General features: G+C 35.6%; 1 protein-coding gene across 1 annotated transcript; it reads left to right on the forward strand.

Moving 5' to 3' along the window:
* The first annotated feature begins 146 nt into the window (after positions 1 to 146).
* Positions 147 to 2,094, forward strand: LOC143920387 (uncharacterized). Its single transcript, XM_077443275.1, has 2 exons — positions 147 to 398; positions 968 to 2,094. The coding sequence occupies exons 1-2, from the start codon at positions 353 to 355 to the stop codon at positions 1,735 to 1,737; spliced, it is 816 nt and encodes a 271-aa protein (XP_077299401.1). The 5' UTR covers positions 147 to 352; the 3' UTR covers positions 1,738 to 2,094.
* The last annotated feature ends 12,651 nt before the right edge of the window (positions 2,095 to 14,745 follow it).

Below are 14,745 nucleotides of genomic sequence, written 5' to 3' on the forward strand. Positions count from 1 at the left end.
GGTCACACGTGATCACCCGTCACACTAAAACTGGTCACACCCGAAAATTAGTCACGAAAAAGCAGGTCACACCCAAAAATTCGACCAATTTAAATTTTTGGGTGTTATCAGTTTTTTCGTGACCAATTTTCAGGTGTGACCAGTTTTCTCGTGACCTGTTTTAGGGTGTGACCAGTTTTAGTGTGACCGATCTAGAGCGACCGGTTGTCCTGTGACCGGTTCACATTTGACTAGTAATCACCGAACCATTTTCTTGTAGGTCTATTACACAAAAAGTCACGCTTAGACCAAACTCTGCTTGACACTTGACAGATAAAGGATTTGAATAATTCTGCAATTGTAACGCAGTTACATGTCTAAGGCCATGTCTTACAATGACATTAAGATTACTGATAAAGGTAATCATATTTTACATTTGTTAATACCTCAACATTATTACTTCACGTCATTTCAATATCGACCTGTCAGTCATTTTCTAGGTGACCATTTTTTCTGAATTCAAAATCAGAATATCTTTTCCAAATTTTTTTTAAATACTTCAATTATCAAAAACGTTAACGAACATACCTGAATCATCAATTTATGAAAATAAATTATCATTTAGTAGGTGCATTTGTTCCAACAAAGAAACAATATTGGACTAATTTTCCAATATGTTTATAGGATTTCATTCAATCTATCGATTAGATTAAAAGGTGTCGTGGTTTTATTTCAAGACTGACCAAAAGCCAGCAATGTATTGGTAAAACCAGTACGAATAGTCACCTTAGTCATTTTCAACCACAAAATTAACACTAAATGTACTGACAAAATTGCTGTAAAGAAAATTTTTCTTGAAAAAGAGTTGCGGTTTAAGTTGGAATACGACGAAATAATATATGGAATTTGGTGTTTATAGAAGTGCATTTGCTTAGTTAGCAAACAAATACATATTAATTTTTATATAATATAAACAATTCATTTGCAGATGCCGGCCTTGCAAAAATGTACAACGTATCCAATCACATATTACAGCTCTGTCATCAGTTAAATGATACTGATCATCCGCCAAGTTTGTTCGCAGCTATGCTATATGCCATAATGTTGGATGCAAAACTTGGCACATTCCAAGAGGGTTCGAATTTCGAAGCTGACGAAATTCTACCGCCGGGTTGGACTAATTCTTCCACCGTTATTTACAAATGCAAATTTCAACCCGTTGGATATGCAGGTTGTTGCTGTCAATTGGTGGCTACGGTGTCTAGCAAATTGATGCTGGTGAATTTGATCAGTCAAAGCACTAATTTTGCATTTTCTAAATGCTACCCTATAAACAGATACGTGCCTTCGCCAAGACGATCTTCGATTTTGTCGAAGTTTGATCATATCAAGGAGCTACGATTTAACATTTGGAATGATATCATTATGCCAGCCCGCAGTTATGAATTGCTGGCTGTCGGCTTCACCAATGGTAGCCTCATAGGACTGCCCGACGAAATTATATACAGAATTATGATGCTTTTGGGTGGTATTTCTACAGCTTATTTGTCTCTGGTGTCTCGTCGTTTCAGAAGAATCTCACAATGTTCTGCATTGTGGCGTGTATTCGTCGCCAGGGATTGTAATAATTGCTACCAGACTCTACAGAACAAGGTCGATATTGATTGGTTTGAGAAATATGTAAGATGTCACCGGGAAAAAGTTGAAGGTAGGAAAAAGGTATTGTGGCTAAGGAGAGATTTACGTTTGATACGGTAAATCAGAACTGGAAATCCCATCTAAATCAGAACAAATATGTAACTTTTAAATGTTGAATGTTTATTCCAAAGAAGACTTCTTTTAATATTGTAAAATTCATGTATTTTAATTATAAAAACATTAAAATTCGTGTGAATTATTGTAGTATTAAATGGTTGTGTTGTGATATGTAGAATATATGTATGTATTTACATAAAATATGATATTATATGTACTTCTTGATTAACAGTGATTTATAGTCTGCCGGAAATATATATTTTTTCAGGCACAATGATCACTTATATACTTTCGTATGCAAATAAAATCATTTATTTGGATTATATTTTTCATTTCATATCCAATGTAATGGACAAATCTTAATGTAATAATTTAATTTGATTTTTAAAATTTTGATGGCAGTTCTATGATAAATACATATATCAAACATTACACTATAGTTATATATTATAGGCTCGTATTTTAGGGCAACTGGGGCACTGCTCCACACACATTTCTCCTAACCAAACATGAAAACAATTTTGTATACTGTTAGCAGAACTTGTATAGGTTAGCAGAACTGGTTCGTAATTCAGCTCAGGGCAATCGCTCATCTGCCATGGTCCCGTGGTCGCCAGCATCAAATTACCTGCAACTTGCGAGTGGTACTGTGTGTAGAGTGTAGACCAGGGGTCGGCATACTTATTAGTAAACAGAGCCAAATTTCAACAGTACAACAATTGAGATTAGTCTTGAGAGCCAAATTTCTTTGACTTACATCTAATATATAATTTCGAAAGAGACTTTGTATGTAAATATGTAAGTATAAATATATACATACGTAGGTACACTGTTTATTAAAGTCTTAATTAAAATATGGGAACACTATAAAATAAAACTCGATATCATACTTAATAATTATCTTATTTATTAATACAAATTCAACTGTAAGTAAGGTGGATAAAATTCGATCATGACAATGATTGACAAACGCTCAATGTGAAAAATGCATCTCCTTGGAAATTTGTAACAAGTCAGGTTTATATGTTATTGGTTTTAATTTTAGGCACGATTCTAGATTCTCATCAATAATACGACTTCTCAGTTTACTTTTGATAAGGTTCATGCTTGAAAAATATTGTTCTCATGAATATGTAGAACCGAAAAGGGAAAGAACAGAAAACGCTAGTCTTTTCAACTGATCATATGAGTCAGGAATAATATACCAGGTATTAAAGATCATCATGTCTTCCTTCTCCAGGTCTTCCAAAGCAGACCACTTGTGCTGTGAACTAAGTTCACATTTTTTTCTCCAATATTTCCATATCAACACAGACGTTCAAATTTAGAGTGCCATAATTCCTTGTTTTTTAAATCCACCAATTGCATTTCAAAGTATGTATTATACCTGTGTATCCAAGAAAAATGTTAAATTTATTTTATACTTAGGGAAAGGTGGCATAGCTGATGGTCCCAATTTTATATTTTCCCATGATACTATTTTCAGGTTGCCTTTGAGCGACATCTATGGTATTAAACTTGCACATATGTATATAAATTTTGAAATCCTATTAAAATAGTGGTAACATACACAGCGGGTAGGATGGTTTTGCCAATTTGATGAGGAATCGTTTCAACAATAAAATCAGATAAATAACAAACTCTGATAGGAAACGATCGACTTCGCAAATATCCAAGTCTGATCAGCAGCACTGTAGAAATACTCGGAATAAATTCTTTTCAATCGAGGTCAACCCAGGGTTGGCATTAACGCAACCAAGATATTAACTGCAATGGTATACCATTGCAGTCAATATCTTGCAATGATCAGACTGAGGAATTGAGGCAGTGTCTCAGCTGAGAACATGGATAGCCAAAACGTTAATTTACAAAGAAAATAGGTTTTGAGTTGAAATCTTAAATGTGTGAATCGAAAACTGTTTGGGATACATTTTGAAGATGTTTGTGATGATGTCCCAAAGAGTGCTCAGTACAGGGCAGGTAAGAGGGCTTTTTGTAGATAGACTGGGTACTTCTCAATTAAAAAGATGTCAACGAGGTGGTTTATGATATAGTTTCACTAGGAGAGTGATAGTTTCAGGTCTACAATTTTAATCTTAAAGGACGAATAAGAAGAAGAATGAGATTGCATTGTGTAATGACAGTTAGGGCGAAAAAACACTGAATGGTACATGGTACGTGGTTTTTTTTTTAGATATGTGGCGGCTCTACGACATGGTCGAGTTTCGGTTACCATCCTGCGAGTTGGGACCAACTCGGCCGTGTTCGGAGTGCTATCATCACTCCGTCTTCGGCTGCCATAATAAAAACACGTGCATCAACATGCCAGTCGTCTTATTCGTTCCATCCCCATAGATACTTTTAAACATGCTTAATAAAAGCAGCACCCCTAGCTCATATATATACATTGTACACAGTCTTAAAAATCACCCCCTGGAGTGTTTCCGGATATATTTTATCCTTGTATTTTTCCTTGCTTGACAGTGATCGATAACAGTGAATCCCATATTTGAAGAAATGTAGGAGAAACTTGTCGGTTGCATATGGATATGCATACACGTGCGATCTCCCAAACATATGTATTCTGTACGTGCAACTACACCCGAATTCGGTTTGGGGAAAACCCACTGTTTACGGTCACAGCGGGAAGTCAAGGACGTGACGTCTCATACCACTCGGTGTATTTTCGCCCTTATGGTTGATAAATATGTATAGGTCTATTACTAAGAGTTGGCGCGAACAAATGCGCTTGTGTAGTGTCGGTGAATAAGTGTATAGCATGCTGTCACACTGCATTCAATAATAAAAATACACTCTGTCCCTTTCGTGCGTTTCTGTGTGAGTACGAGAACGCGCCAACACTCAGTAAAAGACTTGTACACAGAAGAATAGAGAACATTAGTTGAAACTTGAAGGAAATGTCTTTTTATGATAAAAAAAGCAGGATTGTATTTTTTTCGCCTTTCTCTACACTTCTACTTGGCTACAACACTGTGTATATTTAAAACTATTCTGAGTTTCTTACATTTGCGATGTCGAGTGAGATAAATATGTGGTAAATCGACGGGTAAATTCTCGTTTTGTTGGTATTAAATTTTCAATAGAGATGTTTGGTTATCATACCATATGGTCTTGGACACTAATCGCGATTTTTATAGGAATTTCGTATTCCCCGAGTTTAGAATTGTAATTTCTGCAAATAAGTTTTTAGTACTAAGGGAAAGATTTTACACGGAAGCGTATTCTCGTGGAAATTAATTCTGTAGATCCAGATATACAATCACCAAAAAACTTTAGTGCCTACTTACCGAATTAGAAATCAATGAAACGAATTTATCAGCGAAGAAAATATCAACAGTTGGTACACATTTCATTTCATATATGTACATACATACATACATACTAAGAGATGCACACTCGTCTCGTCAGAAAGGCCTTTCAGACTATATTAATTGGGGTGGTGGGTGGTGGCTTCATGCTGAGGGTTATATGGGTCAACTTAATTGAACGTTAAAAAGGCTTGATAAGTACACATTTGTTAAGTCTCATTCAAATTATGCCACATGGTGTGCGCTTTGTGTATCTGCGTACGCCTTGCGTCTAAGGGTGTTTTTTAGAGGTATAAATCTTTAAAATTAAATAAAACATATAAAATGGTGGTAATGGCCGTAGTCCTGGCTTTATTGGAAGATAATGTTATAACATTAGTGTTTAACTGCCGGGCTCAGCTAGTTTATGATAAAATGGCAAACCAAATTAAGCATAATTCAGCTATCAACTGTCAAATTGGCTGTCGCTGGAAAAAGTTTTGCTAATTTAAAAAACAAAGCTCTACAAAAAACATCCTTTAGTAACTAAATGATGTTTATAACTAAAGTTTAGTTAATAAAAAGATTTTGGAAGATAAATGTATTATTTTTTTGAATACATAAAAAAATCCTGGTAAAAGTCAGAATTCTCGACAGGGCGAACCCTCTAGGCTCGGAAGCGAGGCTCGGTTGACCCGCTCCTTCCTGTCATTGGTTGCTCTTTGCGAGTACTCTAGTATTGCCGTGCCCCGAATTAACTCGACTTTTATCTGATGAAGTACTCCGACATATCGCTGCCCAACCGTCCGTCGGAATATTTCATCAGGAAGGAGCGGGTCGACCGAGCCTCGCTTCCGAGCCTAGAGGGTCCTTCCTGTCGAGAATTCCGACGTTTACCAAAATTCTTTCCTCGCAAAAAAATAGCCAAATAATTTCAAATATTCAAAAAAAATACATTTTTTGCCTTTACATAATTATTATATTTTTTTAATTTTATATGGTACATCGTAATAGTTAACAACACCCCACTCAGAAGCGTAGCTAAGGTGGGAGGGGGAGGAGGACAGATGCCTCCGAGTGCCAGACGGGATTTAAAATTATAGAAAAGAAATTTAAATTTAACTCACGTATAAAATGTAGAGAAACTTAAAACAAAACCCACTTTTTTAATCACGAAATCGACCAGTTTTCTACAGTAAAATCAAGGAAAATTGTTCTATAGATACCTTCTTAGAAATTAAGTCTTATTAATTATAAAGAAAGAGTAAAAAGATTCAAATACCTGGATACCTGGCTGAATGAAGAGATGGACCCAGATGAAGATCTAAGAATCCGCATCGAGATGGCTAGAACGGCGCTTACAAACAAGTATCTCAATCTTGATACGCGGTTGAGATTCGCGAAGAGCTACGTCTGGACAGTATTACTACACGGATGTGAGACGTGGACTCTGAAAACCAAGATGATCAGCCGCATTGAAGCTTTTGAGATGTGGGTCTATAGGCGTATGCTGAAGATTCCGTGGACCAAAAAGATATCAAACGAAGCTGTCCTCGACATGATGGGGAGAGGCAGGGAACTTATTTCTGTCATCAAGCGGAGAAAGATGGAGTACCTCGGACACATGATACGGGGTCCAAAATACGAATTTCTCCGTTTGATAACCATGGGGAAAATAGAAGGAAAAAAATGGATTGGCAGGAAAAAGTTATCTTGGCTTCGAAACATGCGCATGTGGACCGATATGAGCGCCGAAGACCTATTCCGAGCCGCTGAAGACCGATGCGGATATATTCAAATAATCGACGAGGTGGTCGCCAACGTCCGGATGCGGACAAGGCATTAACAAGAAGAAGATTAATTATAAGAAATATAAGAATTATAAGAAATAATAGAAATTAGTTTCTATTATTTCTTATATGGGAATACATAATTGAACTTTATTTTAAATAGTATTCACCAAGTACACTGAACGTTAGTACGGCAATTGTAAACTTAAAATTATATATTATAGTATTCACTTGGTACACCTTAACTTTATTTCTAATACGTATTATTTAATTTTTATAAACCCCAATGCGCTTTCCTGGCCAATTACAAATATCGATTTAAATTTTAGAATACTTTTTAGAAAGCATCGCAGAGACATCTACGGATAAATTTTTGACAAATTTGATAAATTAAAATTAAATAGTATAAATGCACTCAAGAGATCCGCACTCTCGAGACATCCAAACTTTCAAAGATGCTCAAGAAGAACTAACGCAATAGACTTCCACAAAAAAGCGTCAAGGGGTATTGGGTAAGCTCTTGAGCGACTTTGAAAATTAGGATTTCTCGAAAGTGTGCCATTATAAAGTGCATTCTTCCGGTGCCTTTTTATATATTAATCTAAATATATAATATTAAATTTGACACACCGAATTTCGATTTGCTAAAAAACTCAAAATTTGCGAGACATTTATGGACAAATTTGCAGTATTTTATACGAATCAGCGAAATTTGAGGTGCCCGAAAATTGCTAGAAATGGAAAACCCGAAAATTGCTAGAAATTGGTAAAGGTTGCCAATTTTTTGGAAGCGGTTCAGTTAAAATCAGATAAATTGGCAAACTATGATAGAAAACGATCGACCTGGAGTCATTTATATACTTAAAAAAAAAAAGAAAGAGTTTTAACACGTTCAATCCGGCGTGTACCACCGGTGGCCACGCGGATAATGCTATAACAGACTATAATTTTACGGTTCCACTTCATTGAGCACCCCAACAATAAAATTCTAAAGATTTAGGGTCAACTCATTATATAAAGTGATTTAATGGCGTCACGCGTAATTGGGTGCCGATACGCGTGACAGTGCCGCCACATGGGCAAATGTATGAAATCATGCGCCGGGCTGAATGTGTTAATTTGTCCTTTGTTTTTTATATTATTATATTTTCACATGTTCAGTATAAGATATGTTTGGCTAACTTATTTTATTTATTTATTATTAAATAGCAAATTGGTAATGAATTATTTCACAATTAACAGTTTTAAACTAAAACGAACAACTATAATATAACATAGTTAACAAAACTATAATTAGCAACCCGAAAATAATATAATATAATTCCAAACATAGCATTTTATAAAACTTACATATATAATTACGTCATCTTCCACAGAGGTTTCCATTAACACCCCTCACGACAGCACCAATGTTACTAGCACCTCTAATGCTCCCAGGAAGGGCATTGTATATTTGAACACCTCTGTGGAAAACACCTCCTGCAGTTTTTTTCTTTCTCAACTCTACCTATAATTAATTTGTAATGTATATATCTATTCCTAACTATATGATAGCTTTTAAAATACTTGGGTAATAGATTCTTATCTAGCTTATATACAAATTTTAAGTCTTAAAGACTATTTCTAATATTCAACCATTTTAATTAATAATTAAATACCATTTGATGTATGTAGTATACATTTGAAAATATGTGAAATATATAGAAAATCGGGAGGGGGGTAGTTAGATAGTTCATCCCCGATCGCAAAATACCCTAGCTTCACCTTTGACTCCACCTCCTATATATCTTAATTAATTTTTGTCAAAATTGGGTCTAAGCAGGTAAACTTCATATTTCAAATGATGTAACATTATTATTTATTTATTGAAAAATCAACAGGCCTCAGATGTAGAAATTCATAAAAACAAAGAATAAATATAACAAAATCTGAGCCCAATTATAGATTATATTTAGTACATTTAGAGAAACAAATGAGAAAGAACAGAATAAAAACTAAAATATGACTAAATAGGACAATGCATAATCAAACATAAAGTGGTATAATATAATTGGATAAACATAATGTGATATAATATAATTGGACAAAGAATATATAATAGAAATAGAAACATAAATGGATCAATCAGTCAAGCCTCTCCTGATGGCAGTTCTGAATTGATGTAAGGAAATACCGAATAGATCAACCTCATTCAGCTCCCCGTTAAGCATACGATAAACACGCTGTAGATAGGAATATTTTAGGGAATTGGTTTCGAAAGGATTAAGTGAAAAGAGTGCAACGTGTCTAGAATACCTAACTGGGATCCGGAAACCAGCCTTACTCAGTAAATCGGAACAATCAAGGAAACCATTTAGGAGCTTAAAAAAGAATGTAGCATCAGTGAGTCGTCGCCTGACAGAAATATTGTTAAGAGGGTTGTACACCCGAAACCTTAATTTTGTTGCCGTTCCTTTCTTCGATATATGTATATATATATGAGTGAATGTACATATATGTATATTGAGTGAATGCGACAATATATGTGTATCAATATATATGTATATTGAGTGAATGCGACAGCTGCGCTTCGACCAGATAATACGTATTTTAAATCGACAAAATCGAGGTTTCCAATTTTCTCCTCCGAAACTGGACTAATTTAAAAAAAAAATCATCATCGGTATGAGAAAGATATTTTCTATGCAACTGCGTGCGTATTTTTTTTAAAATCGACCGTTAAATAAGCACGCTGGACTCTTTTCGTGGGTGTAAAAAAGATTTTTAGGCGATTTTATAGATGTTTGGCGGCTCCTAGCTCCTATAAAAAATAACTAATCAAAAAAATAAAACCACAGATGCATGCCAATGGTGGATATCCATAGCATATTAAAAAATAATTCCTCTAGTGCCATAATTGAGGAAGGGAGAAGTGTAATACATTTGTATGGACAAGGCGCTGGTGTCCAGCCCACTTAAAGGATAGTATTTTTAAAATATCGGGACCAGTGAAATATATAGAAAATTTGGAGGGGGGGGGAGAGAATGATAATGATGAAGGGGGGGAGAGGCAAATAGTTGGATAGTTCATCCTCGATCGCAAAATATCCGAGCTTCGCCTTTGACTTTGTTGTTTATTTTGTACTTGGTTATGTACAGTGTGGTTTTTTTAATAGAGCAGTGATATGCGGTTGTTCTTGTGCGATATTCATGAACAACCATCTCGTTCTCCGACGAAAGGGTTTCTTATATTGAATTCATTGGGGTGGGTGGTGGAGGGCTTTAAGGGTCAAATTCCTTCCCCTTTAAAGCGGGCTCTAATATCCTAATAACTTTTTGTAAAAATTGGGTCTACGCCGGTAAACTTCATATCTCAAATGATCAGGGTTGTAGAATAGCCGGTACGTGCCGGTACGGCGTCCCGCTACCTATTATCAGCACCGGGTCGCGACCCGCCGTAAAAATTTCAAAAATCAAAATAAATAGTATAAAATTTTAATTTTTTCGAAAAATTTGACCACTTTTGCAATATTTTTCACCCAAGTTCGATAAACAAGGAGCGCTGTCGTGGCTTTACATATGTGAGGCACCAGATGTGTCTAGCACATTTAAATATTGGTCCCCATTCATGGACCCATTAACAAAATAAATGGGCCCTGGACCTTTTTTCTTTTATGAGTATGACAGCTCAAACCATTGTTTAGGGTTGATGTTTAAGTGTTCTCAAGGGTGGCGACGAAGGATACATTCATCGCTCGAAGATTGCTTTGAGGATGCATTTCCTGCAACATGAGCGCTAAATTAACATCTTTGAGAAAAAAAATTGACAATCATTTGAAATCACAAGCGCATATTAACGCCGAAAAAATTATAGTAAGTTCGAAAGAGCAGCCTTTTGAAAAGATTTTAGATATTATGAATGACTTCGACATTGTATCAACCAGTAACTACTTTTACTACTAACTTTTTAGAACTGCGTATTTTATAGTTAAACATGGTAGACCATATTCTGATTGTTTTGATCTATTACTTTTACAAGAATTAAATGGATCGGAAATTAGCTATAGTTTGCATTCGCGTTATAGTGCAATAAATATAATTGATCATGTCGGTCAAAACATGAAATCTCGGGTATGCGAAAAAATTATACAGTTTTTTTTTTAATGTATTTTAATTTTTCTCATTTTTATTTCAAACATGATAATTTTTAAATATGATTGTTCAAACCCCTTGGGCCTATCGGCTTTGCCGCCTCCCCCAAGTATATTGAATAAATAAATAAATAAATAAAAAAATCGAGCGTACCGTAGGGTTGCCATACGTCCCAGTTTACGGGGCCGTTTTGAGGCTTACGTCCCAGTGTCCCCTTCAGAGGGATATTTGTCCCAGTTTTCCATAGATATTATTTAAAAATATATCTTTCCGATAATATATAATTAAGTGGGTTTGCACAATGGTAACACATGGCTAGTGGCTATATTTGTCAAATGGTAACATTGTAGTCACTAGCCCGCCCATTATTTAGACGTGGATTGCATCATAATTTGCATTTTTGTCAAAGCCGGACGGGAGCCTATTTGCGTTGAGATTCGGGAAGACAAGTAGGTTTTTCCAATTTTATTTTCAAGTTACCAGGTTACCTACTTATTCATTTCATAATATAAGTGATTCCTTAAACTTGAAAAATTTTTACAGCCATGGGAAAAAGAAAGTGTCATTTTTCTGACGACTACACAAAGGAATGGTCATGTATTAAAAAAGGAAGGAATGAATACGAAGCACACTGCTCAATTTGCAATACTACGAGTATTATATAAATTCAAACATAGTGAAAAATTCAGCATAAAAGAGGATATTAAATCCGAAACTCATAATTTAAGATTGGTATCTGTATCGTCCGCCAAACATATTTTTTCTTATTTGATTAAGCAAAATGCCCAGAAAGATCTTTTGATGTCTGCTAGGGAATTAACAATCGCTTACAAAACTGTTAAGCATCATCAGACATTCAATTCATTAGATTGTATGTACATCGAAGCTTAATTCCGTTATGTATCACGATTCCAAAATTGCGAGGAAACAATCTGTAGCAAGAACGAAAGCAACTGCCCTCATAAAAAACATACTGCACCTCATATTGTGCTAAATTATTGTTGCGTAGGGGTGGGTGGAGGATCCAAGTAAAAGGCCAACAGTCGTTTCACAGCATTTATTGATGATTCAGGAGTTACACACACTGTCACTGCTCCGTCCAGAATGACCTATATTGCCTACGTACCGCCTTATAAAGGGGTAGATCTCTCAGGACGTCTAATCTGTTTACCTACTGTATAGTCACGTATTCGGATATGTATTCCCACGGTATGAGAAGTGCAATCATTGTTTAGCTTTCATGCACTTAGCTTGTCGCTAATCCCTTAAACCACTTACACCGGTCTCACGGTCTCTCAGGACGTCTAATCTGCTTACCTACTGTATAGTCACGTATTCGGATATGTATTTCCCCGATATTGGGTCTCCCCGTACCGATTCTGAGAAATAACTAATATCGGTCATTGTTTAGCCTAAATGCACTTAGAGTCCAGATATAATCTTTGGAAGTAAGTGCATGCATTTAGTTAATCCGATAACAGATATCCGTTGGTCTAAGTACAATTCGCTCAATCCACGGCGTACGTAACATTATCAAACAAGATATGCTAAAAATTCCATTATATGGAATTTCTATAGATTCTAGCAATCACAAGTCAGAAAGGTATAATTGGGCAACAAAGAGCAACGAAGATCCAGTTCAAGAAGTTGGGGAAGAGTGAAGACAAGAGAGAATGAGTAAAATTAAATTAAATTAAACATGTTTCAATTACAATCTGTTAATATTATAATTAAACATGATTCAATTTATTATAATTTAACTATCAAAAAATATAATAAATTATTTTTATTGGGGGGGGGGGGGGGGGGTGTCCCCGTCCATGGTCCGCCAATTATGGCAACCCTAGCGTACCGGCACCTCAAAATTTAGCACTACACCACTGCAAATGATGTAATATTATTTTAAAGAAGACGTGGCATATGTATGCATATGCAAATAATTAAATTAGAGTGTGTTTCCTTCAAAACAAAAGTGATGGGAAAGTGATTTGAGTCGGTGTGTCGAGCACTTTGAATAGTGCAATAGAGTAAAGTGGCATCCAGTTGTGGAAGGTTATAGACACGTGGGGTGGTAAACAAAGGTCGGTGTGTGTGAGTGTGGTCCAGGGCGCAGCCTCCGTGTGGTGATGCGCCCCCGCCCCCTGAAGAGAGCGAGGGGCGCCGGCGCCAACCCAGTCAGTCGCGTCCCGTCGGGGCGCCAGTCCGCCCCCGCCTCTCGCAATGTTCCAGTGGCAGTGCTAGTGGCAGTGCTAGTGGCTGTGCCAGTGCCAGTGCCAGTGCTCGTCCAGTGCCAGTGTCCAGTGGCCCGATGGTGCTCGTGTTCGGGTAAGGGGCTTCGGCCCTAGGGGCGCGCTGGAGTCACCCGGAGCCCGCCGTGGCCAGCTCGCCTGGCCGAGACATTATAGTTCAATGCTCACACACAGCCACTCTGATGGCGAATTTCCCATATATTCTCAAGGTATGTCTTTCACAATGTCTCTCGTCTCCAAAAGTGCCAAGTCTGGCCACCTCACCTCGCCTTTCGGTTTAATTTAACACCCAAATCAAATAACTTTTAACTACTTTGTAATTTTCGACTAAAACTTTAGGCGCGTAGAATAATTAGAAAAAGTTTGTTGACCGTCAAGTATTAAGCACTAAATATATACATTATACTATAATATATATAACTACCCGGCTTCGCTCGGTATTTGTAATATAAACCGCTTTAACATGCCAATCTAATATTAAACATTTTGTTAAATTTATTTGAATGGTTTTTATTTTATTTGAATTGATTTGAATATTCATTTGTTTATTTAATAAATTTGACGTCACTGATTCTACGAACCAACGTTACATACATACATATAAAAATTGTCTTTCGAAATTACATTAAGACTAGTGTTTTTACCCGGCTTCGCTCGGTATTTGTAATATAAACTGCTTTAACATGCCAATCTAATATTAAACATTTTGTTAAATTTATTTGAATGGTTTTTATGTTATTTGAATTTATTTGAATATTCATTTGTTTTCTTATTAAATTTAACGTCACGGATTCTATGAACTAACGATAGTTACATACATACATATAAAAATTGTCTTTCGAAATTACATTAAGACTAGTGTTTTTACCCGGCTTCGCTCGGTATTTGTAATATAAACTGCTTAAACATGGTCAATCTAATAGTAGACATTTTGTTAAATTTATTTGAATGGTTTTTATTTTATTTGAATTGATTTGAATATTCATTTGTTTATTTAATAAATTTGACGTCACTGATTCTACGAACCAACGATGGTTACATACATACATATAAAAATTGTCTTTCGAAATTACATTAAGACTAGTGTTTTTACCCGGCTTCGCTCGGTATTTGTAATATAAACTGCTTAAACATGGTCAATCTAATAGTAGACATTTTGTTAAATTTATTTGAATGGTTTTTATTTTATTTGAATTGATTTGAATATTCATTTGTTTATTTAATAAATTTCCCGTCACTGATTCTACGAACCAACGTTACATACATATGTACATACATACATACATATAAAAATTGTCTTTCGAAATTACATTAAGACTAGTGTTTTTACCCGGCTTCGCTCGGTATTTGTAATATAAACCGCTTAAACATGGCCAATCTAATAGTAAACATTTTATTAATTTTATTTGAATAGTATTTATTTTATTTAAATATTCATTTGTTTTTTAATTAAATTTAGCGTCGCGGATTCTATGAACTAACGATAGTTACATACATACAAAGTCTCTTTCGAAATTATAAATCTATTAAGAC

This window comes from Arctopsyche grandis, chromosome 1 (assembly GCF_051622035.1).
Source record: "Arctopsyche grandis isolate Sample6627 chromosome 1, ASM5162203v2, whole genome shotgun sequence".
Taxonomy (NCBI): domain Eukaryota; kingdom Metazoa; phylum Arthropoda; class Insecta; order Trichoptera; family Hydropsychidae; genus Arctopsyche; species Arctopsyche grandis.

Bases quoted from the DNA above. Each gene is read 5' to 3' on its own strand.
- LOC143920387 (XM_077443275.1), top strand. From the start codon at position 353: ATGTCTAAGGCCATGTCTTACAATGACATTAAGATTACTGATAAAG. The intron at 399-967 runs GTAATCATATTT...ATTCATTTGCAG, and splicing joins CATTAAGATTACTGATAAAG to ATGCCGGCCTTGCAAAAATG.